This window comes from Eschrichtius robustus, chromosome 20 (assembly GCF_028021215.1).
Source record: "Eschrichtius robustus isolate mEscRob2 chromosome 20, mEscRob2.pri, whole genome shotgun sequence".
NCBI lineage: Eukaryota > Metazoa > Chordata > Mammalia > Artiodactyla > Eschrichtiidae > Eschrichtius > Eschrichtius robustus.
The window spans coordinates 8,517,611-8,540,087 of NC_090843.1; the positions used below are offsets into that span (position 1 = coordinate 8,517,611).

A 22,477-nucleotide genomic window follows, 5' to 3' on the forward strand; every position below is an offset into this window, starting at 1 on the left:
TCTCAGGGCTCAGACTCTGAAGGGTTCTTCTCTCAGTAACTTAGGGGTGCCGCCAGGCCGGGGGAACTGCCCGCTCACCATGCCCCTGCCTTTCGACCTCATCTACACCGACTACCACGGCCTGCAGCAGATGAAGCAGCACATGGGACTCTCCTTCAAGAAGTACCGGTGAGAGGGCAGCGGGATGGTGGTGATGGCCCATGGCAGCCCCTGGGGTCTGGCTGCCGGCTGGTCCCCAAGGTGGGGGATTGCACTTTCCCAGGTTCCGCGGTGGAGAGAAGTCTCCCCCTCCCCCACTGCCTTCCTTCTCTGACAGCTCTGCCTCCTGACTCAGGCTGACTCAGATGACAATTAATAAACCACAGCCAGGCGATCCAGGCCCCTCTGCTGCTGGACAGGCTGGGGGGCAGGGTCAGAGCTGACCCAGATGGAGGGGGCAGAGGAATTGCAGGGAGTGGTGGAGGGGAACAAGGCAGGTAACGGGGCGTGACCTCTGTGTGTGGGGACCCAGCAGCCCCCTCCCCACTCCCTCCTCCACCCCACCCCCTCCAGGGCAGGAGGAAAGACAATGCCATAGCTCTGTCTCTCTGCAGCCAGCTGGGTACGGGGTTTAATTTAGCACAGAGAGCCCTGCTATTTATTACGTTTGCTCTAGTCTCATTGACTATCCCACATGATTTTATTAGGAAAAAAAAAGTGACAGGCAGCGTTATTACTTTTATTATTAATGCATGTTCTCCATGCACTGGGGGCCTCTTCCTGCCATCCCCGCCTCTTCCGGGGGAGGAGTGCCGACCTCAGCAGTCTGGACAATTATGGGTCACCGGCAAGGACTCTGGGTGAGGGAACGCCTTGTAGGGCATCTGAGTCTCAGTGGTTTTCTTCAGGTGCCCACTCCGGGGTGGCCCAGATGGAGGGAGAGGTTCCGGGCTTTGGCCCATTGACAGCAGCCTCAATGGGCCAAAGGGTGGGACACAGCCTCCACCGGCTGGGAGGCCCACCTGAAGTGGCCACACTTGCAGGAGACTTTGAGGCACGATGGGCACGATGGGCCCGTGGCAGTGGCTGGTCCCCCTGGGGCCCTGCTCTTCTGCATCTCAGCCCAGATAACCCAGGCACATACTGCGGGTGTCAGGCTCCTGGGCAGAGGGACTGTGGACTCCCTGCCCAGGAAAGTAGAAATCGTACAAGTGACCCCTGGGGCGGTGGGGAGGGATCCCATTCCAGGCTGGGCCTCCCCTTCTAGGCTCCCTTGGGGCAGCTGTAAAAACAACAGTTTCTGAGTTAGTGGTCCCTGGTTCAGGTGTATCACTAAGACCCTGAGACAGTTATCCCCATTTGACCGATGGGGAAGCTGACCCAGAGAGGTTAAGGCGCTTGCCCGTGGTCACACAGCCAGCTAGTGTCTGAGCCCAAGCCCTGACCACACATCACACTACCCTGACCAGCCACCTTCGGGTTGCAGAGCCCACGGCTGGCACAATCCCAGCCCAGGGAGACACAGGGAGGTTGGTGACCCTGGTTCCTGATCCCGGGGGGGTGGACAGGTGCCGCATCCGGGTCATCGACACCTTCGGGACAGAACCTGCGTACAACCACGAGGAGTACGCCACGCTGCACGGCTACCGGACAAACTGGGGCTACTGGAACCTCAACCCTAAGCAGTTCATGACCATGTTCCGTGAGTGTCCGGCCGCTGGGCGGCGGTGGGGGCCTCTCCGAGGTGGCCCGGGAGGAGGCAGGTCCCATTCCTTCCTCTCCTTCCTTTTGGGGCCTGTGCGGGGAGGGGAACACACCCCCTTGGCGTGTCCCCTCGGACGGGAAAGCCTCGTTCCCCTTTCTGCAAATGTGTGAGCCACAGAGGAAGCCTCCGGTGGTGTGTAGGGAGGGGGCAGCCTGGGTGCGGGGGGAAGCGTGGTGACCTTTCCAACACCCGGAGGACGCAGCCTTTGTCCTCCTGGAGCACACGTTGCTCTCTTGCCCTCGAGAGCGGCTCAGCACAGGGTTCCAGAACAAAGAGGGTTCCGTGGCCTTTGAGAAAGAGAGACATTCCAACGTGGAGGGAGACTTCAGTGAGTGGCGAGGGGGCAGCATAGGGAGGCTTTCTAAGCAGAGGGAACAGACGTAGTGAAGATGGATATGGAAAGAACGGAAGGTTCTGGAAATGCAAATGCTCCGGGAGGCTCCAGCGTTGGGGATGATGGGAAGTAAGGCTGGGGGTGGGGTGGCTGGGGCCCCTGTGGGTGACGGGCTTCGGGCAAGGGATGCCATTCGAGCTGAGCTTTCGCGATTTTTTAAAAATTTTATTTATTTAATTTATTTATTTTTGGCTGCTTTGGGTCTTCGTTGCTGCGCGTGGGCTTTCTCTAGTTGCAGTGAGCGGGGGCTACTCTCTTGTGTGGGCTTCTCATTGCGGTGGCTTCTCTTGTTGCGGAGCACGGGCTCTAGGCGCGCGGGCTTCAGTAGTTGTGGCCCGTGGGCTCAGTAGTTGTGGCTCGCGGGCTCTAGAGCGCAGGCTCAGTAGTTGTGGCGCACGGGTTTAGTTGCTCCGCGGCATGTGGGATCTTCCCGGACCAGGGCTTGAACCCATGTGCCCTGCATTGGCAGGTGGATTCTTAACCACTGGGCCACCAGGGAAGCCCGCTTTCGCGATTTTTAATGAGACTTTAAAATATATACACACTGACCTCCCCTCTTACATGCAGCGTGCTGAAAATAATTTAACCTTTTCTTGACAACTGAGGGTCAATGCTCTATCTCTCTGGTGTGGGGCCTGCCCTGCAGGGCCGGCAGAGGTGTGCAGAGCCGCGTCCCCTGCTGAGTGGCCCCTTCTCCTGTCGCTGTTTGGTGTGGCGCCTTTTCTCCTACTTGGGAGACTGTCAGCTGTCACTTTTAATCGTCGTCAAGCTATCTGCATCCAGCAGCATCTTGGATGTCTAATTGGCGGCTCTTTGAAGGCTGTGGGTCAGAAAGCCGGATAAGCGCCCTCGTTAGGATTGTCTCTAAATTAAGAGTGAGCTTGGTTCCAAGCAGGGTCCCGAGGAACTTGCTCGTAAGTAAAGTAGCTGATCTCTGCTGAGCCTGTCAAATGAATGCATCCCTTTTGGGTGCTTAGGGACTGCTTTTTTATTACTCTTCAGGCTCTAGGCTGTATTAGAGGCAGACAAGATTTCTGAATAATACATGAGTAACGGCTTGATTGGATCCCAGAAGGTTGGGAAGGTGGGAAGTTTCCTTGGAGCCCAGATGAGGAAACTGAGGCCCAGAAAGGTGGAATGTCCTGTCTGAGGTCACATGGCTCTGTGGGGACCAGACTCCCTCCCCATAGCCCGTTGCAAGGTTGTATGAGGCTTCTCCAAGAGAAGAGTGACTGTCCTAACGGGTCATCTGGTGGCGTTGTGCTCCCAGCAGAGTGATTGGAGTGGGATGGGTCCTGAGGAGATTTCTGGAGGGAAAGGAAGTGGGGGTGGGGAGTGGTGGTGATGCTCTAGGCTGTGGAAACAGCATATGTGATAGCAGAGCAGAAAAAATACCATCGAGGATCTGGCAGCAGAGGGGTGGGGTCTTTTAGCAAAGACTCCTGAGTTCACATTGGATATGGTAATTCGAGGTTCACTGTAGGTTCTTGAGCTAGGGAATATCATGGAGAAATTTTTTTTTTTTTTTTTTGGTCACGCCGGGCGGCTTGCGGGATCTTAGTTCCCTGACCAGGGATTGAACCCAGGCCCTCGGCAATGAAAGCACGGAGTCCTAACCACTGGACCTCCAGGGAATTCCCCCCACAAATTTTTTGAGATACATTGTTCTGACAGACTGCAGATGGCCAAAGGGACAGTGGTAGAGGACGGGGAAGCAGGAGATGGGTTAAGAGCCCTCTGCGATAATCTACGCTGAGAAAATGAGGAGTTGCCCTGGGGTAAAACCCACTGGATCTAGAGTTCCAAACCTGGCAAACTCCTACTCATCCTCCAAAACCCCATGTCAAATGTCTCTTCTTTTTACTGTCACTTTCACTGATCACCTTATCTATTCCAGGCAGAATGTTTTTATAACTCTTAAACCTAATTCTGTTAAAGCATACATTGAAATAGAGTTATTTGCTTATACATTTATTTCCACTGATAGATTATGTATGAATCACTCAAAAAGGAGCCACTGACTGATTTATCTTTATTTCCCTGGAGCCTATCGAGGTCCTCAGAAAAATGTTAATTGACTGAATCAATTAAAGAAAGAGAGAACAAAAAACAGACTTGCCTGTCTTAATGATATACCAAGTCCAGGAAGGAATTCATGAGCAGACCTCTTTCCCCATCTATTGATAGCTGGTTGATTTCCCCAAAGAGCTAACTGGGAGACTGGCTGCCTCTCCCTGCCTTGCCCTGCCCCCAGGAGCTCTTTGCTTAATGGTCCCTGTTATTTTAGTTGGTTGCAATACTTCGCTGTCCCACGCCCACTAGTTTAGCAAATTGTTCTAAACCTGTCCCTTCTGGTGGAGTTGGTGGAATAAGATTTTCTCCATCTCTGAGAATAGGGAGGAAATGGCGAATGGGAGAGAGACCTGGGTGCAGCCCCAGCTAGAGCCAGAGGGTAGGGACAGAGGCCAGGGTGGGGCTGGGTAGGCAAACTGGGTCAGGGAGGGTCTGGTCTACCCTCCTGGGGCCTCTCCCTGGCCTGGCAGAGCCTCCTGAGACAGGAGAGCTGCCTGAGCTCTGACCATCACAGAAACAACTCCAGGCCTCCAGAGCCCCCCGCCCCCCACACTTATGCCTCTGAAGCCCTAGAGGAGAGATCATTTTGTTCTGCAGCCCGTCCTTATAGTGGTCGGATTTTCAGACTCAAGAATCCGTGAGCTTTCTGGGGCACTTTGACAGAAAACCACCACCTCTTCTAAGGTGCACCAGATATTGATTATAAGTTTTGTGGGTATTGAGAGGGATGGGTAGACATATTGTGTTAAATCTACACATTTGATTAAAGTATGCATCCCAATTTCAGACATGCTAAAATGTGAAAAAACGTGCATCTGAAATGAAGAAATAGGGTGTTTGGCGTCGGGGCTGTTCTGGGAAATCAAGGGTGTATGGCTGTAACCAACCTACTCCCCGCAGCCTCTCCCACCTGGGAAGGTAGAGTAGGTTTAATTGGGTTCCATAAGCATTCTATTCAAGGTCCTGTACGTTGAAGGGAGGGATCATGTGACTTGCAAATGGATGGCACTTGTGCCTACACCTCTACCCTGTGCCACGGCAGACAGAGCTAATCAGTGACATTCCTGCAGCGTGGCCGAGGAATTGGAGCCCTAGCTGAAACGCATTCCTTGCCCCTGGTGTGCTCGGTTCTGGGAGGTGAGGCAGGGTGCGATCCGCGCTTTGCCGGAGACCTAACTGCAGTGGATGGGGCCACAAGGGAGGGCACGTGGGCCCCAGAGAAGGCTTCTGGGAGGAGAGGAGGTGACGTGTGAGTGGGACCCTGAAGCGGAATAGGATTTTCTCATCCTAGAAAAGGGTGGTGGGCGCTCCAGGCAGAGGGAAGGGCAGGGCAGAAGCTGGCAGGTGTGAAAGGGAAGATGTTCTGTGCGTTTGTGAGCCAGCCGGCCGTGTGCCGGGAACACAGACAGAGCTTTTGCTCTCATGGGGCTTAGATTCTAATGATGATACACAACCAAATCAATATATACTATCGCATCTGGTCAGTGAGTGCTGGGACAAAAAATAAAGCAGGGAAAGGAGACAGAGTGGGATTGGGGTCAGGAAAGACCTCTCAGCAGGGCCTTGTGAGCAAAGAGCTGCGTGGAGAGAGGGCTGGGGAGGTGGTAAGAGATGCCGTGGGAGGGGGCCAGGGCACTGATGGGTGGATGCTCTCCCCGCCCCAAACCGGACCCCTTACCTCCCAGCCCCCTTCCCCATCCGTGCCAAACAGGGAGCCCTCCGATGGGACTGGGCCGGGTAGACCCAGGGCGTGCCCTTGGCTGTCTGGTAACCCTCTTCCTGACCCCGTGGTCTGGCTGCAGCTCACACCCCGGACAACTCCTTCATGGGCTTCGTGTCCGAGGAGCTCAACGAGACGGAGAAGCGGCTCATCAAAGGCGGCAAGGCCAGCAACATGGCCGTGGTGTACGGCAAGGAGGCGAGTATCTGGAAGGTGAGCCCCGCTGACCGCAAGCACCAGCCCTCGGCCTCCCGGGGCTCCCAGCCCCAGGATTCGGCTCCCATCCACCGCCCCCAGCACTGGGCGACGGTGGAAAACAGCCCCCACTAATGGGTCAGAAAAGAGGCCTCTAACTGCCTTTGGAAATACCAGCCGGGGGGCTCATGCCTCACCCCTCTCCCTGCTCCCACGCTTTGCAACAAATTCAAATGGCTTAACCTTGCACCCTCCCTCGGATGGATCAACAGACACTCTAACCCCGCAAAGGGGGTTTAGGCTAGACGTGGGGATTCTGTGGGATGGGAGGCAGTGGAGAAGCAGGAGAGGACTAGGAGCTGGAAGCCCATCTTCAGGGCGGGGGTCCCGCGAGAAGCACCACCAGCATGGGAGGGTACCCACTCACCCGGCCACTGACTTGTTCTCTCTCCTCTTTTCTCTCTGCCCCCCTGGCAACGAGGCAGCTCCAGGTATGCCGCGTGTTCCCTTCGCCTCCTGCCCCCCTCTGCTCTCTATAGGGTCTCCCCTGGGGGTGCTCCCGAGGCGGGCTTTCCGGGGTTTGTGGCTCCTGTGGATGGACCAGACCTAGGTGGAAGGAGGGTGATGGGGACAGCGGGGTCTCAGGCTCTTCCCGGGGCCCTCTGAGGGGAGGCAGGCCCTGGAGGTCAGGGTCCAGCTCCGCGTGGCGCAGGGCAGCTCCTAGGGATGGGCTATTGACCTAAGGCAGGCGGCCTGAGGCTAAAGGTTAAGAATAAAGATGCCGATCGTGGGGAACATTGAGCAGCCCCTGTACCCCATGTCAAGCCTGTCACATGACCACCTTAGTTAATGATTCTCATGCTGTGTTGATTAGGATTAAGTCCAGCTGTCACAGAAAAACCCTGAATAATAGTGATTGAGACAAGATGGAAGTATGTCTTCTTTTCTGTTTTCAAACTCTGGAGGTGTCAGTCCTGGCCTGACACCTGGGGCTCTTCTCCCCTGGTTGACCCGCCCTGTTTAGTTCCCACCCTGGTCTTGCCTCATCGTTTAAGATGACCACAAACAGTGCACAGTCATTACATCTGCCCTCCAGCTGGGAGGGGGTGGGGGAGGAGGAGGAGGAGGGGGAAGAAGAAGGGGCAGGGGAAGGTCAGGTTTAGGGACATCTCCTGACCATTATGCGCATCTCTTCCTCATATGGCCCTGTGGCTGGGTCTCGGTCCCATGGCCATGCCCAGTCTCAGGGGATGCTGGAAGTGGCTGTGCCCCTGGCAACCAGGTGCCCAGCTCAGCCCTGGAGTTCTGTGACTGAGGAAGGGGGAGGAAAGCGATATTATGGGACATCTCATGGTCTGTGCCACAACAACCCTATGAGGTCATAGCCATGGCTAATACTGGTCCATCCAGAGCTTACTATTGCCAGGTGCTCGCATATATTTTCTCACTTGACCATCAACTACGAGGTTAGAGTGACAAGCTAGTTAAGTGGTGCGGCTGGGATTCGAACCCACATCTAAGAGCCAGAACACTTAACTCCGACTCTACATAGCCTCCTCGGTTATGATGCCTTGGATAGAGGCAGAGAGAAGCTCTGGATTAAGCTGGACTACGGGTCCAAGCCCTGGCTGAGACATCAGTGCCCACTGCCAGGTGTGGGGAGAGGGGCGAGGAGTCATCCTCATTTGATGCCAAATGAGCTGGCTGCCAGGATGCCCGGGGTGCTGGGCAAGGAAGGGAGTGAGCACAGACGGTGTCTGCTTGTACCAGAAGATACTGTTAAGAAACTGCCCCAAGAGAATGAGAGGTTATGAGGACCGGGAAGAGAACAGTTGTATCTCTAGCTCAGGAGCTTCTGGGATAGCCAGGAGCAACGCTGTACAGCAAGAGACCTCAAAGCAGCTGCTTCCAAAAAAAGACATCTTTGCTCTGGTCTTTGTGACCCAAGGAAGGCAGAGGTGGCCAGATGAAGAAAGGAATGACAGCAGCATCCTGGGACAAATGCCATCTAGAGTTCAGGGGACCAGGTGGCGAGAAGCGGAGGAGGGAGGAGGGTATGAGGTCGTCACATCCTTAGGGGAGCGGCAGACGGGATCAGGGAGAGGATTTTGGTGAATGCTGTGCCGAGGAGGCTTGTCTTATCCTGGGTCCCCAGAGCCGGAGGCTAGGGCTTAGATGCCGCTGTTTTAGAAGAGCCTGTCCCAGGGAGCGGGAGTGAGGGGTGCGAGAGAGGCTGCTTGTCCGGACGCAGCAAACCCAGCCTCGCTGTTGGAGGAAAGGTTCCAGACATCAGACGTGCTTCTGGGGGAGCTAAGGTGGACTTTTCAAACTGCAACTTGGCTCTGGTTGTTTTTCTTTTTTTTTTTTTCTCCTCAGGTTTACTGAGGTATAATTGACAAAGAGAAATTGTATGTATTTAAGGTGTACAGCATGATGGCTTGATAAACATTTATATTGTGAAACGAGTGCCACAATCAAGCTAATGAACACATCCACCGCCTCAGTTATCATGTGTGTGTGGTGAGAACATTTAAGATTGACTCTTAGCAAATTTCAAGTATACAATATAGGTTTATTAACTATAATCACCATGCTGGACCTTAAATCCCTGAATTTATTTATCTTAAAACTGAAAGTTTGTCCCCTTTAACCCATATGTCCCACCCCACCCCACCCCCCCGCCCAGCCCTTGACACACACCATTCTACTGTTTTCTATGTGTTTGACTCTTTTCAATTCTGCATATTAGTGAGATCATGCAGTATTTGTCTTTTTTTAACTCAGAGAGTCTTGATTAGCCTTTTAGATGAAGCAGAATAATATAGAAACAATAGAATAAAAGGATATCAGAGGACTTTACATGTATTAAGAGTAATTATTGTTTTGTAAAACTTTAAGTTTTCATACATAAATACACACACGTGTATGATTAGGTGAAAAAAAGTTGCTCAACATTGCATGTAACGTGAACCCATTTGTGCATGTATGTGTGTGTTTTAAAGAAAATGTACATCTGCTTATAATGCATAAAAGATCTGAGGAAGGCACGCAAGAAACTGTTAATAATAGCTGCTCTGGTAATGGGATCAGGAAGTTGAATGGGGGCTTTGGAGACATTTTCTAAAAACTTTACGTCCTTGATTTGATTTTTTTCTAGGGCCATAATTCAGTTTTATAATAAGTAGTCCTTTTAAAATTTTGGTGTGATTACTGATATTATTTGGCTTTGAATCTACCATTTTATTAGTTGGTTTCTTTTTTTTTTTTTTTAACCTGTTCCGTGTTCTTTTTCCGCTCATTTCTTATCTTTTTACATTGATATATTTTTAAAAATCCACCTTCCTTTAGCTAATTTTATTCGCATATTCTTTTCGTTCTGATCTTCTTAATATTTTTATACTCTTTAGGCTACCCTAAAGGTTATAACACGCACCTTTGACTTATCAAAGTCTAAGCCAATACTTTTACGTTTCATTGGGTTATAAAAGAACTTTAAAATGTTTTACTTCTATCCGGCCCCGACTTATATGTTTTATGGTATTTTAATACTCTCCAAATATTTTATACCCCACGATATATTATTATTATTATTGTTGTTGTTGCTACTGTTGTTTTGCGAAGTCAATATTCATTTACATTTACCCACATTTACCCTTTGTATTGTTCTGTGTTCCTTCTTACATCTCTGAGATTCCATTTGGAATCATTGTCTGTCTCCAGAAGAAACCAGCTTAGTCTGGGACTGCTGTTTTTGATTTTCTAAAAATGTCTCAGAGGATATATTCATTACGTACAAATTCTAGCTTGTCCTCTGCCTTCTGTCATTTCTGTTGAGAAGTCAGTGTAGGTCTGATTGTTCCTTTAAAGGTAATTTCCTTTTTGTGTTTTCCTTTGCCTGCTTTTAAGGCTTCCGTTTGGTTTTCAGAAGCTTTACTATGATAAGCCTCAGTGTGGTTTTTTGCTTGTTTGTTCTGTTTTTATCCTGAGTGGAGTTTGTAGATCTCTTTGGGTCTGTGGTTTGATCTTTCACTAATTTTAGAAAACTCTCAGCTACTCTCTCTTTAAATGTTGCTTCTGCCCCAATCTCTCTCCTGTACTTCTGGGACGCCAATTACACAGACATTAAATCTTCATTATATACCCTTGTCTCCAACATTCTTTTCTGCAGTTTCCATCCTTTAGTTTCTCTATGCTTCATTCTGGATGTTTTCTTTTGTTCTTTCAGTAAGTGAAGTTTCTCTTCAGCTGTGTTTAATCTGCTGTTAAATCCATCCATTTAGTCTTTAGTTTCTGCCACTGTGGGTTTTTTTTTCCATTTGATTTCAAATTTTATCTTCTATTTCCTAGACTATATTCAGCATATTTATCTTAAAGTCTGTGCCTGGTAACTCCAGCATATAGATCTCGTATGAATCTGTTTTTATTGTCGTTTCTCTTGGGTGTTGATCATATAGTCTTGTCTCTTTATGTACGTGATTTTTTTAAAAAAATCAAGGTATTTAAATTTTTAAATTAAAAAATCTATTTTAATAGCTCTATTGGGGAAAATTGACATGCAATACACTAAACTTGTTTAAAGTGTATAATTTTATGGCTTTTGACTTATGTGAAACCATCACCACAATCATGAGAGAGAATAGATCCACCACCCCTGAAATTTCCTCCTTCCCTTTGGCATCTCTTCCTCCTATCTCTCCTCTCCTCCTCATCTCCAGGCAACCAGTGATCTGCTTTCTGTCACTATGGATTAGTTTTCATTTTCTATTAATATAATTTTATATAAATGGAATCATATGGTATATACTCATTTTTGTCTGGATTTTCTCACTGAGTGTAATTATTTTGAGATTCCTTCATCCTGTTGCATGTAACGATAGTTCATTCCTTTTTATTGCTGAGTAGTATTCCATTGAATGGATGGACTACACTTTATTTATCCATTCACCTCTTAGTGGACATTTGGGTTGTTTCCAGTATTTGGCTATTACAAATAAAGCTGTTTGAACATTCACGTACAAATCTTTGTACACACATATGCTTTCATTCCTTGTGGGTAAATACCTAGGAGTGGATGGCTGGGTCATATTGTAGAACTATGTTTAACGTTTTAAGAAAAGTGGTTTTGCCATTTTACAATCCTGCCAGCAATGTATGAGAGTTCCAATTCCTTTACAAAATCATCAATACTTTGCATGGTCAGTCTTTCTAAATTTAGCCATTTTAACAGGTGTGTGGTAGTATCTTATTGTGGGTTTAATTTGTAATTCTCTAATGACTAATGATGTTGAAGATGTTTTTGTGTACTTATTTGTCTTCCATTTATCTTTTTTGGTGAAATACCTTCAAAAATGTTGCCCATTTAAAAGATTGGGTTGTTTATTTTCTTATTATTGAGTGGTTAGAGTTCTTTACATATTCTGGATATAGGTTCTTTAACAAATAGATGCTTTGCAAAACTTTTCTCCCAGGCTGTGGCTTGTCTTTCTCGTAACAGCATCTTTCAAAGAGCAAAAGTTTTTAATTTTAATGAAGTCCAGTGTTTTCTTTTATGGATTGTGCTTTTGGTGTATCCAAGAAATCTTTGTCTAACCCCAGGTCACAAAGATTTTTCTCCTATGAGTTTTATAGTTTTAGGTTCACATTTAAGTCTGTGATCCATTTTGAATTAACTTTTATATATGGTATGAAGTATAGGTTGAAGTCCTTTTTTCCCTTCCCTTTCCTTTTTTTTTTTTTTTTTTGCATATAGAGTGATCCATGACTGTTTGTTGAAAAGACTATCCTTCCTCTACTGAAATGTCTTTGCATCTTTGTCAGGATTCAATTGACCCTACATGTGTAGGTCTATTTCTGGACTGTCTGTTCTGTTCTGTTGATCTGTCTCTCTCGGTGCCAATATCACACTGTCTTGATTACTGTAGCTTTATAATAAGTCTTGAAATCAGGTGATATAAGTCTGCCCAATTACTTCTTCTTTTTCAAAGTTATTTTGTCTCTTCTAGGTCCTTGCATTTCCAAATGAATTTTAGAATTAGCTTGTCAATTCCCATTTTAAAAAGCCTGCTGGGATTTTGATTGGGATTTTATTGGTTCCTTTTTCTTTTCTTTTCTTTTTTTTTCTTTTTGAGAAAAACTACCTCTAGGTAGTTCTGGAAAGTGAATATGAAAAACTGTAGAAATAATTTGAGGTCAAGCATGATGCTCTCTTCTTCCAGAGAGGATTTACTTTCTTTTTTTTTTTTTTAATAAGTGGGCTGCAACCCCTAAAGACCTTTGCATAGAGCTTTTTTTTTTTTTTTAATTATTTATTTTATTTATGGCTGTGTTGGGTCTTCGTTTCTGTGCGAGGGCTTTCTCTAGTTGTGGCAAGTGGGGACCACTCTTCATCACGGTGCGCGGGCCTCTCACTATCGCGGCCTCTCTTGTCGCGGAGCACAGGCTCCAGACGCGCAGGCTCAGTAATTGTGGCTCACGGGCCCAGCCGCTCCGCGGCATGTGGGATCCTCCCAGACCAGGGCTCGAACCCGTGTCCCCTGCATTGGCAGGCATATTCCCAACCACTGCGCCGCCAGGGAAGCCCCAGGATTTACTTTGATTCTTAGATTACAGCTGGGGCCCTAGCAATCCCAGATCACCTCAACCAATGATAGTGATTGAGACAATTTTAAAAGGATTCAGCCCCTGCAAGAGCTGCTCTAGTTCTGGTCCGCCCTTTCTTCCAGGATGTAACTCCTCAGAGTTCCAACCCAAAGTGTGGATTTCCGTCAGGGCTCCCCATCTTTGGCGGGCCCCGAACTCTGACTTCTGTCTCCCAGGTCTGCTTAGCTGCCTAGATGCTGCCCTTGGAATCAGCAGGTGCCCCCAGGAGGAAAACCAACCCCAACACTGGCCTCAGCAATCTCTTTTCCTCCTTCTCCCAGGTCTTGGCCTTGTAATTCTTCATTCTCTGTTAGATTTTTCAGGGCCTTCATAGATGTTTTTTACATTTTCCCGTTTTTCCTGGTCATTCTCAGAGGCAGGGCTGATCTGCATTACCCAAAGTGGAAGGCCTCCTTGTGAAAAATGTATACAGTTTGAGTTTCAAAATGTGAATTGTTAACAATTATTCTGATGTCCATTGATAATATTCTTCAAGAGCTGTGGTTTGTAAAGTAAACCTGGGCTGGATCTCCTGGTGGTCTGATCTCATGCTGGCCGGCGGGACGTGGGGAACCATGAGTTCTTTTCCTCTGACCCATTGGCCTGTTGGGAACTAATCCTTCCTGAAGAGAGCCCCACGCCCCACCCTTCTCCGTGATCTCGAAGCTACTTTCCCCTCCCTCTCTTCTGCAAGCCTCAGAAAAGCTCTAAAAAATAGAACCCGGCAGCCGATCCCATGCTTATTCCTGTCGAGGTCCTACACTGACCACAGCTCCCAGCTCAGGGCCCTGGCCGTAGGGTCAGATGGGTGCCCAGACGCTGAGGTGTTATCTATTCACCTATGCTCCATGCCTCCTCAGAGGTCCTTGGAGGTCATCAGGGATTCAGGGGAGGCCAAGTAGCTCCAGCTGGATACAATTAAATGTTGGTCTCTATAGGAGACCTTTGGAAAGAAAACAGTTCCATGGCTAAAAATAGTCCGGAGGCCTCTGGTTTAATCCAACCTCTGTAACTCATAGATAAAGAAATTGAGGACCAGAGAGGGCAGGGGCCTCCTCAGGGTCACACAGCTGGTTAGGGGCCGACCTGAGACTGGCCCCATGTTTTCCGCCTTCCTGACCAGGGGTGTCTCTTCAGCTGGCTCTGCCATCTGAGGTTGGAGCAAGGCTCCCATCCCCTCCTCCTCCTCTTCCAGGGGAAGGAGAAGTTCCTGAGCATCCTGAACAAGTACATGGAGATCCACGGCACCGTGTACTACGAGAGCCAGCGGCCCCCCGAAGTCCCGGCCTTCGTGAAGAACCACGGCCTCTTGCCGCAGCCTGAGTTCCAGCAGCTGCTGCGCAAGGCCAAAGTGAGCCCCACCCCGTCCTCCATCCTCACCCCAGCCCGGCCATAGATGTCCAGGAGGTGCCCATATGTGCCTGCCATGCCTGCCACCATCACTTGTGGCCCCCTTTACGTGTGGACACGCGCAGGACACTCTGCTGCCCTGAGCCTCGTGTCCGGGCCTCTTAGGGGCTGGTCAGATCTGGGGGCAGAGATGGGGATGCCCATCAGGCAGGGGAGGCCCCACAGTGAAAGGGACCTGAGTGGGGCTCAGTGATGATGAAGAGGAGTTGGGCTGCCCACCTGCCCCCCCACCTCCCTTAACACCAGTCCAGCCCAGCTGACTCCTGGACCTGGCTTTCAGAGCCACTGAGAGGGTGGAAGGGCAGGCTGGGGGCAAATGGCTGGAGTTCCATCGGGCCACTAGTTCTGACAAACTGCTTCGGGAATTCCCTGAGGTGTGTCCCTGGAGCGTGATCTTGCTGTTGGGCCCTGAAGCATCAGCTAAGGCTGGACGGTCTCTAGCCAGCTGCCAGGTCCTCCCCTGTTCTCACCATAACTTATTTCTTCAGGCCTCTTGGATGTGTGTGTGTGTGTGTGTGTGTGTGTGTGTGTGTGTGTGTGTGTGTCGGGGTGGAGAGAGGGTATCTTTGTGCAGTGAGCAACCTGAACAACCCTACATGGCAACCCCAGATTCAGAATCACTTATTGATCACCTTTCAGGGGCCAACCGTATGAGCACTCCTAGTACAAGTCAGGTACTGAATGAATGTTTTTTGGGTGAATGAGTAAAGGTCCTTTGAGGTCAGCTGTAGGAGTGGCCTGAAGCCTTCTAAGCTTGGGAACCCTTGTTCTTTTCCCCTCCAGAATCATAGCCTTTAGAGCAGGAGGAGGCCATTGATATGACCTAACTAGACGTCCTGATTTCACAATGGCTGAGGCACATAGCTGCTCTGGGCTCTCTGCTGCCCCAGCTGCCTCCTGTGAATGTCCCAACCCCAGCCTCGCTCCCAGCTTCCTGGGGCTCCTGGGCTGTGATACCCAACCTTCCCTGACCATTGTGCCGCCTCGGTTCTGCAGCTCTTCATAGGCTTTGGCTTCCCCTATGAGGGCCCTGCCCCGCTAGAGGCCATCGCCAACGGCTGCGTCTTCCTGCAGTCTCGCTTCAGCCCGCCCCACAGCTCACTCAACCATGAGTTCTTCCGGGGCAAACCCACCTCCAGAGAGGTGAGTGGGAAGGGCCTGGTCCCACATCGGGAGGGTCCGAGATGGGACCCCTGCAGTTCCTGGAAGGGGGAGACTGAGACATGGGGTGAAGGGAGAGATGGGACAGGTGGGTGGGGGGGCTCCTGCTCTTCACGCAGCCCAGCTTGGCAGGCAGAGGGAGAAGCGTCCCGTCTCTGTGCCCTGGCTAGGTGTTCTCCCAGCATCCCTACGCAGAGAAGTTCATTGGCAAGCCCCACGTGTGGACCGTCAACTACAACAACTCAGAGGAGCTTGAAGCGGCCATCAAGGCCATCATGAGAACCCAGGTGAGACTCGGATCCAGTCGGGACCACCAATATCCTAGACTTTGGGTCTTTGCTATAATTAGAAAAAGATGCTCCTCTCGGTGAATTCAGACTTGCAGGCCTGGGTTGGCAACTTGGATGCGTGTGTGTTTGTTGAGGGAGTGGGGGGAAAACCTGCCTCTGTGCCGTGAGCAACCTGCACAACCTTACACGGCAGCCCTGGATCCAGAATCATTTATAGCGCGTCTCTGGGGGCCGGGTCCTGTGAGCACTCCCAGCACAGGTTAAGTGCTGAGTAAATGTTTTCAGGATGAATGTGTGAAGGTTCTTCGAACTCCGCTGTCTCTGTGGTCTTTGAGCAGCACCTCTCAGACGATAATGTGCACACAGATCACCTGGGGATCTTGTTAAAGCTCAGGTTCAGAGTCAGCAAGTTGGGTGGGGCTGAAGCTCTGCATTTCAAACCAGGTCTGGGTGGTGCCGCCTTTGCATAGCAAGTGGATAGAGCGTTCTGCGTTTCCTCCAGCAAGTGTGTAAGTGTTGGTGGGTGCGGGCGGAGGGCAAGGAGGGGTTTGTGCAGCTCCTCTCCTCGGTGGGCACCTCCGTGGCTTCTGATGGCTCCCTGTGCGTGTGCGCTCTTGTGGGGCCTTCATTTTGAGAAGCGGTCGGACTGTGTGAGCACGGGGAGGGGCGGCTCTGCTTGCCGTGATCCCTCTGGACCCATTTCTTGCTGTCGCTCGGACACCAGGCTGAGCAAAAAAATCCCACTCCTGTCAGGTCCCCTTCTCTGCCCGTCACCAAGGTCACCGAGCGTGCCCTCCCTGGCAGGGGGCTGGGGGTGATTGTGCTGCTCTGGGCAGACTTGTGGCAGAGTCAGAGAGCATTAGGCTGCTGGGGCAGGGGCCACGACAAGGGAGAGCCCTGCCCAGGAGGACACACAGCTGTCTGGGGAGCTGGGGACACTGCCGGGCTCGGGGCAGAGGCCAGCGCGCATCGATGCCCTATACAGTCCGAAGGGCTTAGCTTTGGGTCCAGAGCCCTGCCTGGTTGTCCTGACCGTGAGACAGGGTTGCATATTTTTTTAAATATGTTTTTGGTCGTGCCATGCAACTTACAGGATCTTAGTTTCCTGATCAGGGATTGAATCCGGGCCCCGGCAGTGAAAGTGCCAAGTCCTAACCACTGGACTGCCAGTTTTGTTTTTTAAAATTTTACTTATTTATTTGGTTGCACCAGGTCTTAGTTGCGGCAGGCGGGGTCCTTAGTTGCGGCTCGCTGACTCCTTAGTTGTGGCATGCGAACTCTTAGTTGCGGCATGTGGGATCTAGTTCCCTGACCAGGGACTGAGCCCGGGCCCCCTGCACTGGGAGCTCAAGAGTCTTAACCACTGCGCCACCAGGGAAGTCCCTGCATTTTTTTTTCTTTTTAACACCCTCCTGCATCCCGTGGATCAGTCCCTCCCATTCAGCACTCCCAGCCTTAGCCCACCCCCTCAGCAAATGACCCCAGAAAATCCCTGCCCACCCTGCCCACTCCCTTCCTCTACCCACCCCACCCTCGTCCTTCCCTCCTGTCTGGGTGTGAGTGTTTCTCTAGTGAAAGTACCAAGGAAAGTGCTGTGTCACAGCCTAGGTGCATCTCTGGTTGTGGCAGATGTGGCCAGGTTGACCCGCGAAGCGGCTGAACCCGTGAACCTCCACCAGTGGTGCAGGGAGAGCCCTCCACCCCCTCTTAAGCATCCGCTTAAACAAATCCTCCTCTGCTGGAAGTTCCTCCGGGTCCAGGACTGAGATTGGGTTCTTCCCGGAGCTGACCCCAGGCAGGGATTTGAGCACAGGTAGTTTATTTGGGGGGTGATCTCAGGAAGGAAGGTCCTGGGGTGCCAGTGAGTCAGGGTGTGTTATCAAGAAGGTTACCCCTGCCTTCAGGCACCTGGTGCTCAATGCCGGCGGGGACCTCCGAGAGGTGGGGTACTCGCATCCCGGATTGTCCTGAGAAATGAGGAAACCGGGGTGTTTTTCCCCCAGCTCCATCCATCGCTGGCTGAGGCTGAACCGGGGGGGCCAGGTGTCAGCTCTCAACACTGAGCTGAGCAAGCTAGAGAAAGCCCCCCAGCCCCCGACAGACGGTACGGGGGAGGGCGCTGTGGGAAGCTGCCCTGGGGGACCCCCATCCTGCACTCTCTTCCTGCTCCCTCTCCCCACCCGTTGCAAAAGCAGCCCTCTGGGGCTTCCACCCCAGGGGGGCAGGGGCGGCATGGGAAGGGGACCAGGACGGCTTTTGTCCACCCCCAGGCCTCAGGTCTGGCTCCACCTTCAAGATCCCTTGTGAGGCTGAGTGAGCGAGATCCCAGCCCTGTGGAGGGCCACGTTCCCCGCTGCAGACCCAAACAGGGGTGTATGTTGGGGGGCGTCCGTGCGTGTGAGCATGATCATCTATTCACCCGTTGTTTCTGGTTGGACACACGAGAAACTGATAACAGTGCCTGCCCTGGGGAAGGGGCTGGGCATCTGGGGTCAGAGGAGAACTTACTTTGCCTTGTTTTCTCTTGATTTTTTAAAACGTGAACATCTGTTAATTGTTAGTTAATTAAAAATCAATAACAAAAGGGCCCAGGAACCAAGGTATTGCAAATTCGTCAGGCTGACTTGCAGCTGGACCCCAAACCAGCCCGTGGTCCCCCCTGCCTTTAGCCATCCCCCGCCCCCCCCGACCCTGACTCTTGGTCAGTTAACCCTTTACCCAAGAATTGCCTGGGAGGTGTTTAAAATGCAGATTCCTGGGCCTATCCCCAGCTTCTGATTTAAAAGGACCGGTGCGGCCTTGGAGTTTGCGTTTTAAACAAGCACCGTGGGTAACTCTGATCATCCTGTTTTAGAAAACTGACTTAGAAACAGCTGGCAGGAACTGAGAGAGCGAATGAGGGCCAGCATCAGGGGACGCAGCTGCTGCAAGTCATGGGGCCTTTTGCGGGGTGAGGGAGGAGGAGGGGGTGAGAGAGACCTGAGGCACCAGCCCAGCTGTCCCCCACCCAGCAAGCAGCGAGGCGGCTCCAGGTGGGGGTGGGCTTGCCCTCGGTCTAGGGTGAGGCCATTCGAGGTGAGAGGAAGGAGGTGGGGGGGGGGAGGGATGCCAGCACCTGCTCCCGCCCCCTTCCGCTCTCATTATCACAGGCCAGCAATCCCGGCAGGACCAGCACCTGCTATTCTGTCGAGACGGATCACCGTGCACACCTGTAATTAGACCTAATGGGGGTAATTTCCAGGCAGGCTGGCTCCTCCGGTGGGAGAGCCACGGCAGGTGGCTGCTGCGAATGGTCCCCTCCCTCGCACGGGTGAAGGGGGGCTTAGAATCACCACGTGACGGGCTTCAGACCACGCGGGGATAACTCGCTGGTTGCCGCCAGGAGCAGGCAGAGTGATATTTGGAGGGGAAGTCTCTTCTCTGGGGGGTTTATTTATAACCAGGACTTGAAGTCTTGGACCCGAGGTGACTGGGGATCCCCTGGGGCAGCAGCCGGCGGCCGGGGCCTCGGTGGCCATCCGCTGGGGTTGGGATTGGCTGTGTGGAGCTCAGGGCTGGAAAGGCTGTGCTGGTTGATGGGCTGTGAAGTGGTGGCTGGATGTGGACCTGGGGATTCTCTGGGACCCCGGAACTGCCCCAGCATTAAGGACACCTGCTCACAGTGTAGGTGAAGTCAGAACCGGGGCAAGGTCAGATGGGTGGGGCCTTGTCCCGAGAATCGGTCCTGGTGGCAGCTGCTGCTTCCCTGAGACCCTCCTCAGCTTGAAGTCGGGGATGTCCCCTTGGCCAGAGGGCCCAGGGTGGGCCTCCAGCCCTTCGAGCTGGGGTCTACAGGAGGCAGGACCCAGCGCAGCCTGATTGGGTTCTGACACACCCATCTCTGATGAGGAGAAAGGACTTGGGCAGGCCAGCAAGATTTCACTACCTGGGCTAAAACTGCCTGATTTCTGGAGCTGCTGGCAGGGAAACGGCATTAACAGGAGGCGGCTGGGCTGGGTATGGTGCCAACACACATGTTGGGGAGTGGGAGGTGGGGTCAAAGGCTAAAACAGACCTTCCTCTGAGTCTGAGATGGACCATCTCCCATGTCACCACGATCTCGCCTCCCGCCCACCTGGCCGACAGTTTCCTCCAAGGAGGCTGTGTGCTGGGCCACCGAGCGTTGCTGTGAACAGGGAGGGGGTGGCCAGGTAAGAGGAGTGGAGAGGAGGTGGGGGTCCCCGCGCTGGGGAGGCGGCCTCCTCATCACCTCTTCCGTCCCCCTTGCTCCTTGCGCCCCAGCTACCAAATCCATATGCTCCCGTCAGCCCCGGCGTGCGCTGTTCTGTAACTCTGATATTTAGACTGACGGTATGTGGCCTCCGTTTGGGGGCACCTAGTTCATGTAGCTGCCGGGTGCCTGGTCTGGGCAGGAAGCTTTACAAATGTCATCTCATTCCATCAGGCTGGGAGATGCCCTGTGTTGCTTTGCGTGAAACTTCCACATCTTGGGCAGAACACAGGCAGAGCTGGGGATGCTTTTTCATTCCATGACTAGTTCCTCAGTGACCACTGTGTACCAGGCGTTGTGCCAGGCACCAGGGATTCAATGGTGAACAAGTCGTGGTCCCACAGCCCATGGGGCTTATGACCTGAGGGAGACAAGGGATAAATCAGAAATGATGACACAGGCACCAATTCTCTACTGGGGAAGTCTGGGGTGGGTGCAAAGGAAAGTGGTCCTTTAACAGGAGTGGGGGTGGAGCTCTGGGTCTGCTTCCTGGAGGAGGTGACGTCTAAGAGGGGAGGGTGCGTCCGGTGGTTGGCTGGGGAAGAGCAAGCATCACAGCCGAGGAGGGGATGGCATGCTGAGCTTTACGGAAAGAGGAGAAGCTCCGTGGAACTGGGAGGGGGCCAGGGAGGGAATGAGCTATCGTGAGCCCCCCGAGGGCCACTGAAGGGCGCACCGGGGAGCGGGCATCTGCGTGGATAGGGTGGTCGGCTCCCGGGTGCAGGCCGTGAGAGCCCCCAGATCTCTGCGCCCAGGCCCGAGCAGCCAGGTCTGGGGAGGCCCAGGGCTTCTCCTGCCCCATGTGTCTGCCTGTCTCTCGCACAGGTGGACCCCTACCTGCCCTACGAGTACACGTGTGAGGGGATGCTGGAGCGGGTCCACGCCTACATCCAGCACCAGGTAGGTGGGTCCCCTGCTCTCTGTCTCTCTCTAGGGGCCGAGCTGGCTCCAGTGTCTGAGGACCCACCTCTGCCTAGGGTGCAGCATGCTTTAACCTCCAGGTCCTTCTCCAGTCTGTTTCCTTCCCTGCGGGGTTGGAGATGGGCGGGGGCAAGCAGTACTGCTCAGAGACCAGGCCTGGGGCGCCCCTGCCCTGGGCCACCAGCTCGAGTCCCAACCGCCATATCACAGCACAGAAACACAAAGACTCATTTTTCATTTTTATTACAAAGTTGTTTAGAAGTTTAGTAATGAGTGAGTGGGGAGTAGGGAAGACCCTCCCCCTGCAACCCCTACCCACAGGATGAGTTGGGAGTGAGGTATTCCATTTCCCCTCTTGACACTGCTTTCCTCTGGGCAGGACTTCTGTGCAGCCCCAGGCCCTGCCCCCCCAGGGGCCCGAGCCCCGGAGAGCCCCTTCATCCTGGCCCCCAACGCCACTCACCTCAAGTGGGCCCGCAACGCCAGCTTGGCCCCCGGGGCCTGGCCCCCAGCGCACTCCCTCCGGGCCTGGCTGGCCGCCGCTGGGAGGGCCTGCACGGACGCCTGCCTGGACCACGGGCTGATCTGCGAGCCCTCCTTCTTCCCCTTCCTCAACAGCCAGGACGCCTTCCAGACGTGAGTGAGCCCTGGCCCGACCCGGTCCAGCTGACCTCACCTGTAGCTCCTTTGCTCCCGTGGCCGCCTTGCCCCCGGCCCTGCCAGCGGTGGGGGCATGCAGTGCTTTCCAGTGAGTCAGGAAGGGTCCAGAAGGGACCTTCCGGGCAGGTATCCACAGCACAGCTGCCCACTCTTGGCAAAGCCTCTGCCCCAGACCACTAGGGGAAGCTCCCTGCCCAGTCCCTGACCTCCTCATCCCTCCCTCAGCCCCCTGCCCAGCCTGTCTGGGCATCCTCTAGGTCCAGGCCACAGAAGCTGCCCCAGGTTCCTCCTGATGCGTGAGCCTGGGGCCCCGCCCTCCTGCCCACTCTCCTCTCTCACAGCAGCGGGGAGAAGGAGCTGCAGCCCAGCGTTTGTCCTGGCGCCTCCTAGAGACATCTCCCTGGGTCTGGAATGGGATGGGCCAGGGAGAGGGAGTGGGCAGTGCCAGGCTGGAGTGGCCCCCACCCCGCACGCTGAGTGACCACCTCGTTGGTGCCCACCCAGGCTGCAGGTGCCCTGTGATGGCACCGAGTCGGAGATGAACCACCTGTACCCGGCCTTTGCCCAGCCGGGCCAGGAGTGCTTCCTGCAGAAAGAGCCTCTGCTCTTCAGCTGCGCCGGCTCCAGCACCAAGTACCGCCGGCTCTGCCCCTGCCGAGACTTCCGCAAGGGCCAGGTGGCCTTGTGCCAGGACTGTCTGTGAGGGTGCCCGCCCAGCTGGCCCTCCCCGCCGCAGGAGAAAGCACCAGCAGATTCCGAGCTCCAGCGACCCGCCCTACCCGCTCAACGCCCCCAGGCTGGATCCTCCTTTCTTGGCGGGGATGTGGGCCGAGCCGATAGGTGCGCAGGTCTGGGGAGGGAGGCAACTCTGCCGAGTGCCTGGTGCCCGCCCTAGGCAGGCTCCTCGTTCTCACCCCGAGGGCTCGTGGCAGCGTTGTGGCCAAGCAGCTGGGGGTTGGTGAGAGGGTCCCACTGGCCCGGGAGCAGGTGGTTGGAGGCC

The 22,477-nt window shown here is 53.0% G+C and overlaps 1 protein-coding gene across 2 annotated transcripts in view; it reads left to right on the top strand.

The window, feature by feature from the left end:
- Window positions 1-22,180, top strand: part of MGAT5B (alpha-1,6-mannosylglycoprotein 6-beta-N-acetylglucosaminyltransferase B) — a 66,319-nt gene extending 44,139 nt beyond the window's left edge. The window contains exons 9-18 of one of the 2 annotated variants that reach the window (XM_068530809.1): window positions 37-168; window positions 1,548-1,681; window positions 6,014-6,144; window positions 6,612-6,617; window positions 13,961-14,116; window positions 15,172-15,318; window positions 15,507-15,623; window positions 20,722-20,796; window positions 21,197-21,453; window positions 21,982-22,180. In XM_068530809.1, the coding sequence (XP_068386910.1) occupies window positions 37-168; window positions 1,548-1,681; window positions 6,014-6,144; window positions 6,612-6,617; window positions 13,961-14,116; window positions 15,172-15,318; window positions 15,507-15,623; window positions 20,722-20,796; window positions 21,197-21,453; window positions 21,982-22,180 (1,354 nt within the window). The remainder of the gene's footprint in view (window positions 1-36; window positions 169-1,547; window positions 1,682-6,013; window positions 6,145-6,611; window positions 6,618-13,960; window positions 14,117-15,171; window positions 15,319-15,506; window positions 15,624-20,721; window positions 20,797-21,196; window positions 21,454-21,981) is intronic. The other variant, XM_068530808.1, reaches the window with a different exon arrangement.
- The last annotated feature ends 297 nt before the right edge of the window (window positions 22,181-22,477 follow it).